This window comes from Drosophila virilis, chromosome 4, assembly GCF_030788295.1.
Source record: "Drosophila virilis strain 15010-1051.87 chromosome 4, Dvir_AGI_RSII-ME, whole genome shotgun sequence".
In the NCBI taxonomy this organism is placed as follows: Eukaryota; Metazoa; Arthropoda; class Insecta; order Diptera; family Drosophilidae; genus Drosophila; species Drosophila virilis.
In genome coordinates this window covers 29089803-29103508 of record NC_091546.1, presented here as the reverse complement: position 1 = coordinate 29103508, position 13706 = coordinate 29089803, and the positions used below count along the sequence as shown (strand labels likewise).

At 38.8% G+C, this 13706-nt stretch overlaps 1 protein-coding gene and 1 long non-coding RNA gene across 2 annotated transcripts; one reads left to right on the top strand and one right to left on the bottom strand.

Moving 5' to 3' along the window:
• The first annotated feature begins 2133 nt into the window (after positions 1 to 2133).
• On the top strand, positions 2134 to 3462 carry nmd (no mitochondrial derivative). The gene is made up of 2 exons (XM_002057382.4): positions 2134 to 2384; positions 2441 to 3462. The coding sequence occupies exons 1-2, from the start codon at positions 2203 to 2205 to the stop codon at positions 3387 to 3389; spliced, it is 1131 nt and encodes a 376-aa protein (XP_002057418.1). The 5' UTR covers positions 2134 to 2202; the 3' UTR covers positions 3390 to 3462.
• A 47-nt stretch (positions 3463 to 3509) lies between these two features.
• LOC138911225 (uncharacterized) lies at positions 3510 to 4505 on the bottom strand. Its single transcript, XR_011416641.1, has 2 exons — positions 4367 to 4505; positions 3510 to 4298 (listed from the first exon to the last, which is right to left on the bottom strand). It is a non-coding gene; the product is annotated as an uncharacterized lncRNA (long non-coding RNA).
• Positions 4506 to 13706: the final 9201 nt, after the last annotated feature.

Genomic DNA, 13706 nt, shown 5'->3' with positions numbered 1-13706 from the left:
ATTAGATTTTTAACATTAATCCGAGCCATCGGCCGTTCGATAAACAGTAGCAGGGAATGTTCCCTAAGACATGTAACAAATCGTTGTCGAGTCGGAGTCATATTGAACTGCCGTGGCTGAGTAGTCTTGGTCATCAAAGGCCTACTATACAGCAGTACTGTGCACCCGCTCTGCCCTGTCATACGTTCAGACGTATGTTATCTTTTTTGGCCTTGAACACTTGTATCCTGCGTGTAAGCGGCTAGACATTTCCCACAGTACATACGCTTTCTAATCTGTTTATGTGCAAAGGTTTATGTGCAAGTGTTCGGACGTCTGACCTTGATCTTCTTTAGGGTTTTGTTTTTGAATTTCATTATTGCTGGTTTCTAGCCTGATTTTTAAAAACATGCAAAACAAAACATGACATCTAATTAAAAGTCACACACACGTTTTGTTGTATTATGGCCGAGAAAATAAGTGCTGAGCCGTGCTGAGCTACAAAATATACGTAAGCTACAAAGAAAAATAAGTTGCAAAAGAACAGCCGGTAAGCCGACTCAGCATAAGCGATAATGCTGCTCTTGCGAGATATGCAAGGGATCAGGCATGGTTACTTCAAATTACTAAATTAATTGGTAGTTGTAAATTTACTTACTTTACGCCCATTAACGTGGTAGATAAATAATTATCAAAGGAACGGACACATGGAGTTGTTTAAAATAATTAAAAAATATTTCTTCATGAAGAATGAACGTTATAACTAACATAAGAAATATTGAAGATTAAGGCTTATGGCTAAAAACAGTAATAGTGAGACTATCTTCACGTCCATATTATTACACAAAAATAAATTAAAATGTTTAGCATAAGTAATGATTATATACCATAATAAATTATATAGCAAATTATATAATACGAAGGATAATGAAGTCAATCCTTATCTGTTTTATTAATATAAAATTCCACAGTTCTAGCTCGGATGGTGGATTTATTTAAGAGTTACCCAATAAGAAAGGGTGACTTTCTGGTATGGACGAAACTAATAGCCTCTGTCCACTGGCTTAAGAAATGTCACATCTTCAAATTTCACATATTGATGTTCCACCGTTTGTCGGTAAAATGTGAGTGGAAATAGTACCGCTTCTTTACAAATTTTCTTCCAAAACTCAAAAATTGCGCTTTTGAAGTTTGGGCTCCATTTTAGGTACTCTTTTCGACATTTCGCCATGTTTAAATTAAAAAAAAAAAACAATGGGGATTATTCTTATTTTGAATTTTTTATTAAAAGTTGGCGTGCCTTCGTTGATTATCAGCGCTGTTTATCATCGAGAAAAAACCGAAATGTTCGGGGCGAATTTACACATATTTTTAAAATATATGACCCTTGAAAGATGTGTGAAATGTGTTTTCTTATGGGGAAACAGGTCGCATTTCACACAATTTGCAAAAATGTGACATTTTCTGAAATGTGTGAGAAATGTGTTCAGAAGCTATTAGATAGTTGATTATTGTCGTAATTGTGTGTTTTTTTTTAAATCGGCCGCGTTCGTGTATGTCTGCATCTATGTATTGCTTAAATTCCCACTATCATTGTATTAAAATCATTCTTCTAGCGGGACCGTATGACGCGTGAACCAAATCCTGTGTAATTTTGATTGGTGGCCGGCATGAATAAGACACGTTTGTGATATATCGATAACAATTAATTCTAGATTATTAGAAACTTCGTATATTTTAGAATTTAGAGCCAATGATACCGGATATTACATTTCTTTAGTAGCCATACCTGATAGGCGATTTGCTATCACATATAGAAAGTTTTCCCATAACAGCAAGTCATATGTGGGAAGCACCTTTTACTATGAATAAGTACACAATATAGCTTCAGAAGATATGGAATACATGAAGGCTACCTTAATATAAAATTATTGCTTACTCACAAAAGCCTACTCGCTTTGTATAAATTTTCCCTTTTGTCTTATAATAATTTATAAAATCTACTTTGACTATTATTATAACATAGAACAGTATTTTCGTCCAATTGGCTGTATATGTGGAAGCGTGCTTTAATTTACGATGAGAAGGCTATAAATTCAGGAGCTATATATCTGAGGCTGAAATCGAATGTTTTGTATCGATATCTTATCATCCCTATTCTGGTCATATATGTATTTAAATATTGTTTTACTAAGTTAATCATTCGTAATCAAATAAGGACAAATGGATCATTTTAATTTTGGAGGCTCAGAAATAACTCGCGGACATATGTTTCAAATGTTCCTGCGAATCTCTATAGCCTCTGTAATAACATATTACTCTGTGAAATGGATGATGAACCAGTTAGATCCAACTAGTAAAAACAAAAAGAAAGCTAAATTGCTGGCCGAAGAACAATTAAAAAGGTTTAATGTACTTTATAAAATTAAATTAAGTAAAACTAATTTTTCATTTTTTTTAGATTAAGTAAAGAAAATAATTTCAATGTTAATCTACAAACGTTTACTGATTATGAATTGATGATTGCATCACACTTAATTGTCCCAGCCGACATAACAGTTAAATGGAGCGATATAGCGGGCTTAGATTCAGTAATTCAGGATCTTCGAGAATCCGTTGTTTTACCTGTGCGACATCGCGATTTGTTTAAGGAATCAAAACTTTGGCAAGCTCCCAGAGGTGTGCTTTTGCATGGACCGCCAGGATGCGGGAAAACATTAATTGCTAAAGCAACTGCTAAGGAAGCGGGCATGAGGTTTATTAACTTAGATGTGGCTATTCTTACTGACAAGTGGTACGGAGAATCGCAAAAACTTGCATCTGCAGTTTTTTCGTTAGCTGCAAAAATTCAGCCATGCATTATTTTTGTAGATGAAATTGATTCATTTCTACGTGCGCGTAATTCGAATGATCATGAGGCCACGGCAATGATGAAAACTCAGTTCATGATGCTATGGGATGGACTAAGTACGAATCCCAACTCAGCAGTAATTGTAATGGGTGCTACTAACCGCCCTCAGGACCTTGACAAGGCTATTGTTCGTAGAATGCCAGCTCAATTCCACATAAGCCTTCCATCCGAAGTTCAAAGAATGCAAATTCTTAAACTAATATTGGCAACTGAAGAAATCGATCACAATGTTGACTATAACCATTTAGCCAAACTTACAATTGGATTTTCTGGTTCAGACCTTCGAGAAATGTGCAGAAATGCTTCTGTATATAGAATGAGACAATTTATGCGATCGAGTGATAAACTGCAATCGCCTTCAAATCTTGCAAGTACTAATACTAACAAAACTTTAATTACTATTACAATGGACGATTTGCTTAACTCTCACTTAAAAATGAAAGAATCTAAAATGCACACTGGAAGTCTTTTTCTGGAAAATCGAATGGACTTGGATTAATTTATTTTGAACGTATATTTCGCTTCAAAAATGTTAATATTTCTTATTTCCAAATATAAAAACGATATAAATACGTCTTTTGTTTAAACCATTTAGTAGAGCTTAATTTTTTTTTCTCAAGTTTAATTTTTACGAAATATGTTCGTATTACAAGTTTAGGGAAATTCATTTTTTGTGGATACCAGCAAATTTGTCTTAACAATTATAAATAGCACAAATTTAGGGGAACTCCCTTTTTGTGGATATAAGCCAAATTGTCAGATCAATTGAAATGTGTTAATATTTTGTGAACTATCAATGCAATCAGACTCGTTTGGTAATCAAATTTTATATATTCTAATTTGGTTGGCCAACGTAACATTAAATTTAATTTTAACACATTAAGATTAAATGTAAGCCAACATATGTTTTATATTCATTCAATTATTTATAAATTTTTAATTTTGTTATATATTTTATGCATCCTTAAGAGAAAATGTTGAAAAATACAAGTAAAAAATTTTTTTTTTCTTTGGAGACCAAAATTGAAATTTTAGATCGCATTCGAAATGGAGAAGGTACAAAATATCTTGGCCAAAATTTCAATTGGGCTTTCTGTAAAGCAACTTTCTGTCAAGTCTGAATCATACACTAGAACTAAAGACGGAAACAATATAAAACAGCAAGCATTAAGGTCTTATAAAATTATAAAAACGAAGAACCGTCGTGCTCTACACAATCAACTCCTAAGAAGAGCTAATCATTTTCTACAAGCATAGGATAGTTGGCAGGATTTCTCAAGGTCGAGATTGCTTCTGGATTTCAGAAAGTTGGCAAGGAATTTCCACTAAATCCACGAAACTAGGTTTTCTTTGCCGAGAAAACATATGTATGTGGCCAAATCGCAAGGTATTGCTGGTAGTTTTAAAGCTGAAAAAGATGCTGATTCTATAGAATGGATTCATAAAGGACTTTAACTTGCATACAAATTAGTATACCATTTCAAAACCGATCCCAATGTCGAAAGAGCTTCACAATTCCAACGCGAGCTAAATTCTTGTATTGCACAACGGCTCCATTTCAGTTCAAAATTTTTCCAGAGATGATAAATTTTTCAAAACAAGCGAATGCGATTAACTGATGATGACAGCAATTAAATTGGTGTCCCTGTATTTATGATTATCATTTTAATTATTTTTATACCCTGAATCCACTGAAAATGGGAGAAAATTTCATAATGGTCGGTTAAGAAAAAACCAAAGTTATATGCAACTGCGCAATTGAGTGGGCAGCAGCTTTAAGAATTTCTGTATACATGTACACACACACATTAATGATTGTCTGCTTCGCATTCTAACAGCATGGTAATTGCGACTTTTTTTGTAATGTTATTTTAGTTCCTTTTTTATCATAAGTACTTTATAATTGGTGTGGCTGCTGAGTAGAGGCATAGCAAGTGGTGCGGCCTGTCGCGAGTTCGACCCCTACCAAAGAAACTATTTTTTTTTGCTGTTGTGGCTGTTGAGCAGAGTCGACAGCAAGTAATGCGGTCAGTTGCGAGTTCGAACCCTGCCAAGGGAAGTTTTTTTTATTAATTTATTTGGTGTTGGAATAAGAGAGTTCAGGGTATGCTCTAGCCGGGAGCTCCCGACTATCTTGAGCAAACTCGGCATTTTTTAGATTAACTATGCTCCTTGTCGGACAACGTCTGATTGGACTTAATCATGCGCATCTTGGACTGTCAATGCAAACAAAAAGATTTGCACCACAGGGACGCAGCCATCGAACTTGGATGGGTGGTTTTTGAGCCGGTCAACCGACGGCAACGTCATCAAAGTCATGCCTCCTAGCAGTATCGCAGGAGGATGCAATACAAAATATGGTAAATGACTATTTTGATATCGTAAACTTCGGTGTGAAGCTAAAGCCACCAGTCGCACCACGGTGAAAATAGGAGAACGTTGCCAGATAGGTTTATTATGGAACCGAGATAATGTTAAGTTGCCATGAAGCTATGATATGGCATACAAAAGATTGGTCAACGTAGAGAGAAAGATGAAGCGTAAAGATCGGTCATAAGAGTTTTCTCGACGATTGAAGCAGCATGAGGTCGATTTAGCCAACAGCGACAAACTTTGGTATCTTCCGTACTTTGGAGTTGAAAATCCAAATAAGCCCGGTGAGATAAGACTGGTTTTCGACGCGGCAGCAAATTTTGGTGATATTTCATTAAATTCGGCATTACCCAAGGGGCCGCAATAAGACTATAAGTCGCTGCCAGCTGTTCCCTTCCATTTTCGGAAAGGTGCCCTTGTCGTTTGTGGAAACATCCGAGAGATGTTCCATCAAGTCTTAATTCGACCGCAGGATAGATGCGCCCAGCGATTCCTGTGGCGAAACGGCGATGATCGCCGGGAGCCTGATGTTTATGAGATCAGGGTTCTGCCGTTTAGAGCAAGCATGCTCGCCAACCGCCGCGAAATATGTGAAGACCTCGAATGCCCTGCAGTTTTAGGATTCAGATCCTCGCGCGGTTAAAGCTATTTTTGAATGCCACTATATGGATGACTATGTTGATAGTTTTGATAGTGAAGGCGACGCCATCAAGCCACAAGAATAAGAGAAATACATGCAAATGCTGGATTTGAATTGTGCCAGTTTACTTCCAGTTCGTCTACTGTAGCCTACATGGGGCTACTAGGAGCATCGGGGCATGTGTTGGCAACCAGCCACGGACGATTTCAAATTCAACATGAAGTATTCCGATGTGAGAGGGAATTCTTGAGCTTGATCATGTCAATATTCAATCCTCTGGGATTTCTTAGCTGCCTCATGATAACTAGAAAATTACAAATGGGAAATAATGGGATGAACCCTTACCAGATGAGATCGCCCGGGCCTTTAGAAAATGGCTTCATGATAGAACAACGTGGAAGGATTTCGGAGCTCGCGCCATTACTTCGGTCAAACACCTGTGCTGGCAATACAGCTAAACGTTTTTGTCGATACTAGCCAGTCAGCATTCGCAGCTGTAACTTTCTTGAGGGTCACCTTCGACAACAACGACGTGCAAGTATGCTTCGTATGTGCCAAGACGAAGTGTGTCCCAATGAATACGATGTCAATTCCACGACTGGTATTGCAAGCAGCCGTGTTAGGAACGAGGTTGATGTACACTGTCAGAAAGGAGCACAGTATAGCGATCAGCGATGCTTTGGAGTCAGCAAAAGTTTCCCAATGGAGATGGGTACCTACTGCTGAAAATGCAGCAGACGACGTAACGAGGTCGCATTGCCACGTAGACCTCAGCCAACAGTCACGATGGTTAGACGGGCAACATTTTTGCGGAAGTCGGAATGCAGCAGTCTGCAGTCCGAACCGGGCACGGAACACTCATCCTACGATGATGAAGAAGAGATGCCGAGTGAAATTGCCTTAGTTGCAGCAAATAACTTTTACATTTCATTTCAGAGATTCTCCAGCTACAGTCGGCTGGTGAGGACGTAGGCTTGGGTTTTAGGGTTCACGCGTTGGAGCCGTGGACAGAGAACTGAGCTTGAAAGATTCGGCCTCACCGGTACGGAGTGTGAAAATGCTGAGAACTTGGTGATACGGCGAGCGCAATGCGAAGCGTTCCCTGACGAGTTTTGGGCCTCATACAATGAAGAATCAGTCGGTCATCGAAGCACAACATAAGAGGGCTGGCGCCCTACTTAGATGACAATGGAGTCTTGCGTGCGGATGGCAGGATGTATGCCGCTTAGTGCGAGAAGGTCAATAATCTTGTCACACCGGCACACACTGACGAAACTGATTGTGTATCACTACCACGTTTTAATGAAGCATCAAAACGTGGATGCAACGATAGGCGACATCAGGACCAAACTACGGATAACAAAGCTGCGTTGACTGTTGCGTAGAGTAATATCTGCATGTAGTGTGTGCAAACTACATAGAGCGCAGCCAGCGCCACCTATAATGGGTTCTCCGTCAGAGGACAGACTGGACTATTTTGGACCACTCCTTGTGACGATCGGACGTCGAAAAGATAAGAGATGGGTCGCCTTGCTTACGTTTCTGACAACAAGGTTCATACATTTAAAGCTGGCACATGACCTGTCAACTGATTCTTGCATAATCGTGATCAGGAACTTTCTTTGCCGTCGCGGACCTATACTGAGGTTGCGCAGTGACAACGAAAAGAACTTTGTTGGGGCGACAGAGAAGCCAAAAGGCTCATAGATGTATTCGAGCCAGAGAAGTACTGGAGAGTTTCATGATTGAGGCCGACAACGTTGTGAATTCTCGCCCGCTTACCCACTTGCCGGTATCTGTGGACCAGAAAGCCCCCCTAAAACTTAACGATCTATTCAAAAAAATGGCCGAACGAGAAATGCGCTACGAGGAAACAGTGGCACATGGCGCGGATGTTATGACCTGTTTTTTGAAGCGGTGGGTCTTAGAGTACCTGCCTACACTTGCGCGATGCGTGAATGGTGTGCGCACGTTGAGCCGATACGCCATTACTTAAATATTAAGCTCATTATTGTCGTGAGTTCGAAGGCCGTAGGAGGAAAGAATGCGGTAAGATTCTAAGGGAATATATATCTTAGTTTTAACCTATGTATGTAGGAGTTGGAAACAGAACTAGGAGTGGTCGAACTTACAATCAGTTAAATTAAACAGGCGAGTATAATGTTGGCATTATACTCATTTGGTAATATAAAATCACTTATCATATGCAACCCTGCTATGGATATTTAATCAACGATAGATTTATCGATAAAAATACAAGAAGGAGAAGCTGAGTTGTAAGCTAGAAGAGTCAATGAAAAGATGTGTTCGCTGTTGCTCGTTGTCTTTGAAATACATGTCGGAAAATGTACAATAATCATAAGTTTACGCTTGTTCACCAATTTCTCTAAATAAAATAATATGAACATAAAGAACTCAAGTGCTTGTGAAGGCCATCGAATGGTCATCCCTACAAATTTGGTGTCAGAAGTGGGATAGACAGAAATTGTGAAATTCGTAAATTGATTAACGAGTACAAACGTATGCAAGACTATTAATCGGAGCATAAAACGAAGCGGGTGCATGAAAATTCATTAAAATTCGTATGCCCTGGAAAAAAATGGAAAAAGTCAAGAATCGTCTAGGATTAATGGCGACAGCGGCGAAGTATGCCTAGAGAGCTCTAGTAAGAGCGAGACAAACAGTCGTGTATTGCGTGACAGTGGTCGATAAGCGCAAGCGAGAAGGCGATGTTTTAAATTCTGCGTAGCAAAGGCTGGATAGCGCAAAATTTTCACTTCGTGATGAAATAAGAAGTTGCAGATCAAAGAGGCGAAGAGCGAAGAGCGCGGAATCTTTCAATAAAAGAGCGTGTGACTGGAACGTGCTTCAACACGACAACGATGATCACAGGGTGTATCAAGTTACAGATCAACAACAGAGTATGTTATTTCGTCATTATATGAAAATAATTAACTAGTTGTTGAGTAAAGAGTGTTAAATCAGTAAAAAATTTTCAAAGAATCAAATTATAACAAAGAAGAAATTAAGTGTAAGCAAACACAAAGTGAAAGTATAAGTTAAGACAGACGAATATAATAATTTAATAATTTCTAAAGTTGCTGAAAAAAAAAACTAAAATTTGATTCATAAGAGTTTAATTACTTATACCATTAAGTTAAGTACATTGAATTGTTTATTTGTAAGATTCAATTTTAAGCATTGTGAAAAGCGAGCAACGACGATAACAAAATGAACAGAGACGAAATTTTGGCGTTAAGAGTTAACGAATTAAAAGAAAAGTTATCGGCACTTAGTTTGGTAACAACAGGTAGAAAGCAAACTTTGCAAGACCGACTTTTAGAATATTATGGGTTGCAGGTTGACGATAATGAATCTGAGTATGACGATGCTGGGTCGGCTCATACCCGTCAAAGCTCACCAATGCAGATAGTCCGAACAACGTTTACATTACGCGACATTGAAGATTCACTCTCGCAATTCAATGGGTCAAATCAACCAGCTGTTGAAAAATGGATTCATGAATTTGAAGATAACGCTTTGGCAGTGCAGTGGAACGACCTTCAGAAATTTATTTACTCAAAGCAATTACTAAAAGGTGCAGCAAAATTATTCGTGCGCAGTCAGCATGGAATTTCAGATTGGATATCTTTAAAGCAAGCGCTATTGGAAGAATTTGGGACGGTAGTTTCATCAATAGACGTCCACCGCATGTTGCGGAATAGGCGTAAGCGTCAAGGTGAAGATTATATAGAATATCTGTATAGCCTTATGGAAATTGGCGGACCTCTTAACCTGGATGACTCAAGCCTGATAGAATATTTTATTGAGGGAATACCTGACTCGAGGAGTAACAAAAGTAATCTGTATCAGGCCAAGACTCTGCAGCAACTAAAAGAACAAATCAAGGTATATGAGAAAATCCGTAGTAGTCGCCCTCAAGCGTCTAATACGGGTAGGATGCATAACGATACCGAAGAAAAGAAACCTGACTTGAATAAAGAACGAATTAAGAAATGTTTCAAATGCGGCGATCCATCACATCTAGCCAGAGAATGTAGACAGCCAATAAAATGTTACAAGTGTGCTCAACCAGGGCATAAGGCAGCTAACTGTTCAGGATCGCGTGCAGTGGAGAAGAAAGAAGGCCAAAATGCGAACACGATGATAAACAAGGCCAACAGTAGTGGAAAATGCATTTTTAAGGAGTTGTCTTGTAAGAACATATGCTTCTCTGCATTAATCGATACAGGCTGTGACCTCTGTCTGATACGCGATGATATCCTTAAAGAGCTAGGAAAAGTTGAACTGAATAATGAAAAACAGTGTCTTGTTGGTATCTGTAATAGTGAGCTAAATACACTGGGAAGCTTTGTCACTCAAGTCGAAGTTGATGGTATCTTACTGGATATAACCTTTCATGTTACGAGCAGAGACGACATCCAATACTCAGCTGTAATAGGAAACAGCGTATTGAAGCAAGCGGACTTAATAGTATCGGAAAATTTCGTAGAATTTCGACCCAAAGTGAAGGACAATGCAAACGAGAGAGTAATTGACAAGACATCAACAATAACAGAAGATACTGTCGAAAATAAGAAGCCAGACATAGAGCTTTTACAAGAATTCAAAGATGTATGTTTTTTTGCAGAAAATCAGGAGGCTGAGATCGATCTACATCACTTAGAAAAACCTGTTGCAGACGCAGTTCAAGCAATAATTAAAAACTATTCACCTGAAATGAAGAAGAAATGTCCAATTGAAATGAAAATTTTGTTAAATGATGAGCGTCCAGTTTTCGAACGCCCAAGGCGCATATCACATGCGGACAAGTCTATTGTCGATTCGCAAATCAAAACTTGGCTAGAAGAAAAGATCATACAGCCAAGTACATCGGAGTATGCATCTCCTGTTGTCCTCGTTCCGAAAAAAGATGGTACCAAAAGATTGTGCTGTGACTACAGGCGTTTAAACGAAAAGATCGCGAGGGACAATTTTCCAATGCCCTTAATAGACGATGTGATTGAGAGATTGCAGGGCCAAAGTGTGTTTACTACACTTGATCTCGCAAACGGATTTTTTCATGTTCCAATTGAGCCAAATTCGAGAAAATTTACATCATTTGTAACAAGTGCAGGGCAATATGAATTCCTGTTCGTCCCTTTTGGAATATCGAACTCCCCAGCTGTATTTTCCAGATTCATTCATGCAATTCTTGTAGATCTGGTACAGGATGGTACAGTCGTAACTTATATGGATGATCTTATAATTCCCTCCAAGGATATAGATGAAGGTATCCAAAAGTTAAAGCGCGTACTGGACAGAGCAGCAGAGTTTAACTTGCGTATTAAGTGGAGCAAGTGCCAGTTTCTCATGAAGGAAGTTGACTTTTTAGGGTACGTTATACAGGGAGGCACAATAAGACCATCTGCAAGAAAAACCCAGGCAGTTCAAAATTTTCCTATACCGCATGACCGAAAGAGTTTGCAGCGTTTTCTCGGATTAACATCGTACTTTAGGCGCTTTGTAGAAGACTATGCGCTGATAGCCAAACCGCTCTCCGATTTGTTACGGAAAGACGTGCAATTTAAAGTTGATGAAGAACAACTAGTCGCATTCAGGCAATTAAAATCAGCATTAGTTAGTACTCCAGTATTGCGATTATATAATCCGAAAGCCAAGACTGAAGTGCATACGGACGCCTCAATGAATGGTTATGGTGGTGTACTCTTGCAAAAAGACTCGGACGATCAATTGTTGCATCCAATTCAATATTTAAGTCGGAAAACAAAACCCTCAGAAGAGAAGTATCATTCTTATGAGCTTGAGGTGCTGGCTATAGTCGAGGCCTTGAAAAAGTGGCGCGTTTACTTACTTGGCATAAAATTTAAGATTGTGACCGACTGTAACGCTTTCGCTTTGACCATGAAAAAACGTGGAGATATTCCATTGAGAGTCTCGCGTTGGGCACTCTTCCTTCAAGATTTTGACTACAGTATTGAGCATCGAAATGGCAGCAAAATGAGGCATGTTGATGCTTTAAGCCGCGTATCCTGTCTTATGCTTGAAGACTCACTGCAGCACAGATTGCAGCAAGCACAAGCGAGAGATGATTGGGTCCGAGCGGTGCTAACTGTTTTGGATTGTAGCACATACGAAGATTTTTATGTTAGGCATGGTATTTTATACAAGGATCCCATCAAGGAACTTATAGTAGTACCATCGCTGATGGAAGACGAAATCATAAGAATTGCACACAAGCAAGGGCATTTCTCAGCGAAACGAACTCAAGAAGCAATCGAGAAGACATTCTATATTCCGCAGCTATCGTCAAAAGTGCCAAAAATTGTAAAAAGTTGCGTAGAATGCATAATATCTGAGAGCAAATCAGGCAAGAAAGAAGGGTTTTTGGCACCAATTGACAAAGAAGACAAGCCCTTAGGCACGTACCATGTGGATCATGTCGGTCCAATAGAACAGACAAGTAAAAACTATAACTATATTCTAGTGATAGTCGATGCGTTTTCAAAATTTGTTTGGCTCTATCCAACAAAAAATACCACCGCAGAAGGAGTTGTAGATCGACTAAGACGGCAGGCAGCAGTGTTTGGAAATCCTAAGCGCATAATATCAGATAGGGGTGCAGCTTTCGTTTCAAACCTGTTCAAGGAGTACTGTGAAACAGAAGGTATACAGCATCTTACGATAGCTACAGGAGTTCCAAGAGGAAACGGCCAGGTAGAACGTATACACAAAATCGTAATACCAATGTTGTCTAAACTATGTCGTGAAAATCCTTGTAGCTGGTATAAGCATATTGATATCGTTCAACAAACAATCAACAGTACGCCGCCAAGAAGCACTAAAGTTTCACCGTTTAGATTGTTGACTGGTGTGGAGATGAAACTTAAAAGAATATCGGACTTGCAAGAACTATTAGAAGAAGCTGCTATAGAGGAGCTAAGTAACGAAAGAGAAGAAGTTCGTAAAGAAGCGCGGCAAAATATAGCAAAAATACAGCAGGAAAACCGAAAATCTTTTAATAAACATCGCAAAAAAGAGTCCAATTATAAAATAAACGAACTTGTAGCCATTAAGAGAACACAGTATGGTACTGGTTTAAAATTGAAACCTAAATTCTTTGGTCCATATAAAATAGTAAAGATTCAAAACCATGGTAGATATGACGTAGAAAAGGTAGGCGACCACGAAGGTCCAGGGAAAACTACAACTGTAGCAGAATACATGAAAAAATGGGAGCCAAATGCTAATTTAACAGAAGAGTCGTCATTCGGGTCGAATGAAGAGTCAGGATGGCCGAGTGTAGGAGTTGGAAACAGAACTAGGAGTGGTCGAACTTACAATCAGTTAAATTAAACAGGCGAGTATAATGTTGGCATTATACTCATTTGGTAATATAAAATCACTTATCATATGCAACCCTGCTATGGATATTTAATCAACGATAGATTTATCGATAAAAATACAAGAAGGAGAAGCTGAGTTGTAAGCTAGAAGAGTCAATGAAAAGATGTGTTCGCTGTTGCTCGTTGTCTTTGAAATACATGTCGGAAAATGTACAATAATCATAAGTTTACGCTTGTTCACCAATTTCTCTAAATAAAATAATATGAACATAAAGAACTCAAGTGCTTGTGAAGGCCATCGAATGGTCATCCCTACATGTAATCCGTTCAGAATAAAACACTTGCACTAGCAGGTTTTGCATTACGCTGTCTCTATTAACATCGGAGTAACATGGCCGGGGGCCAGGCGTAAACCTTGCAGTGTTCAACCTTATAC

Excerpts from the sequence above, each read along its gene's own strand:
- nmd (XM_002057382.4), top strand. The coding sequence starts at position 2,203 with ATGGATCATTTTAATTTTGGAGGCTCAGAAATAACTCGCGGACATATG. Across the intron at positions 2,385-2,440 it reads GCCGAAGAACAATTAAAAAG|ATTAAGTAAAGAAAATAATT; the intron begins GTTTAATGTACT and ends CATTTTTTTTAG.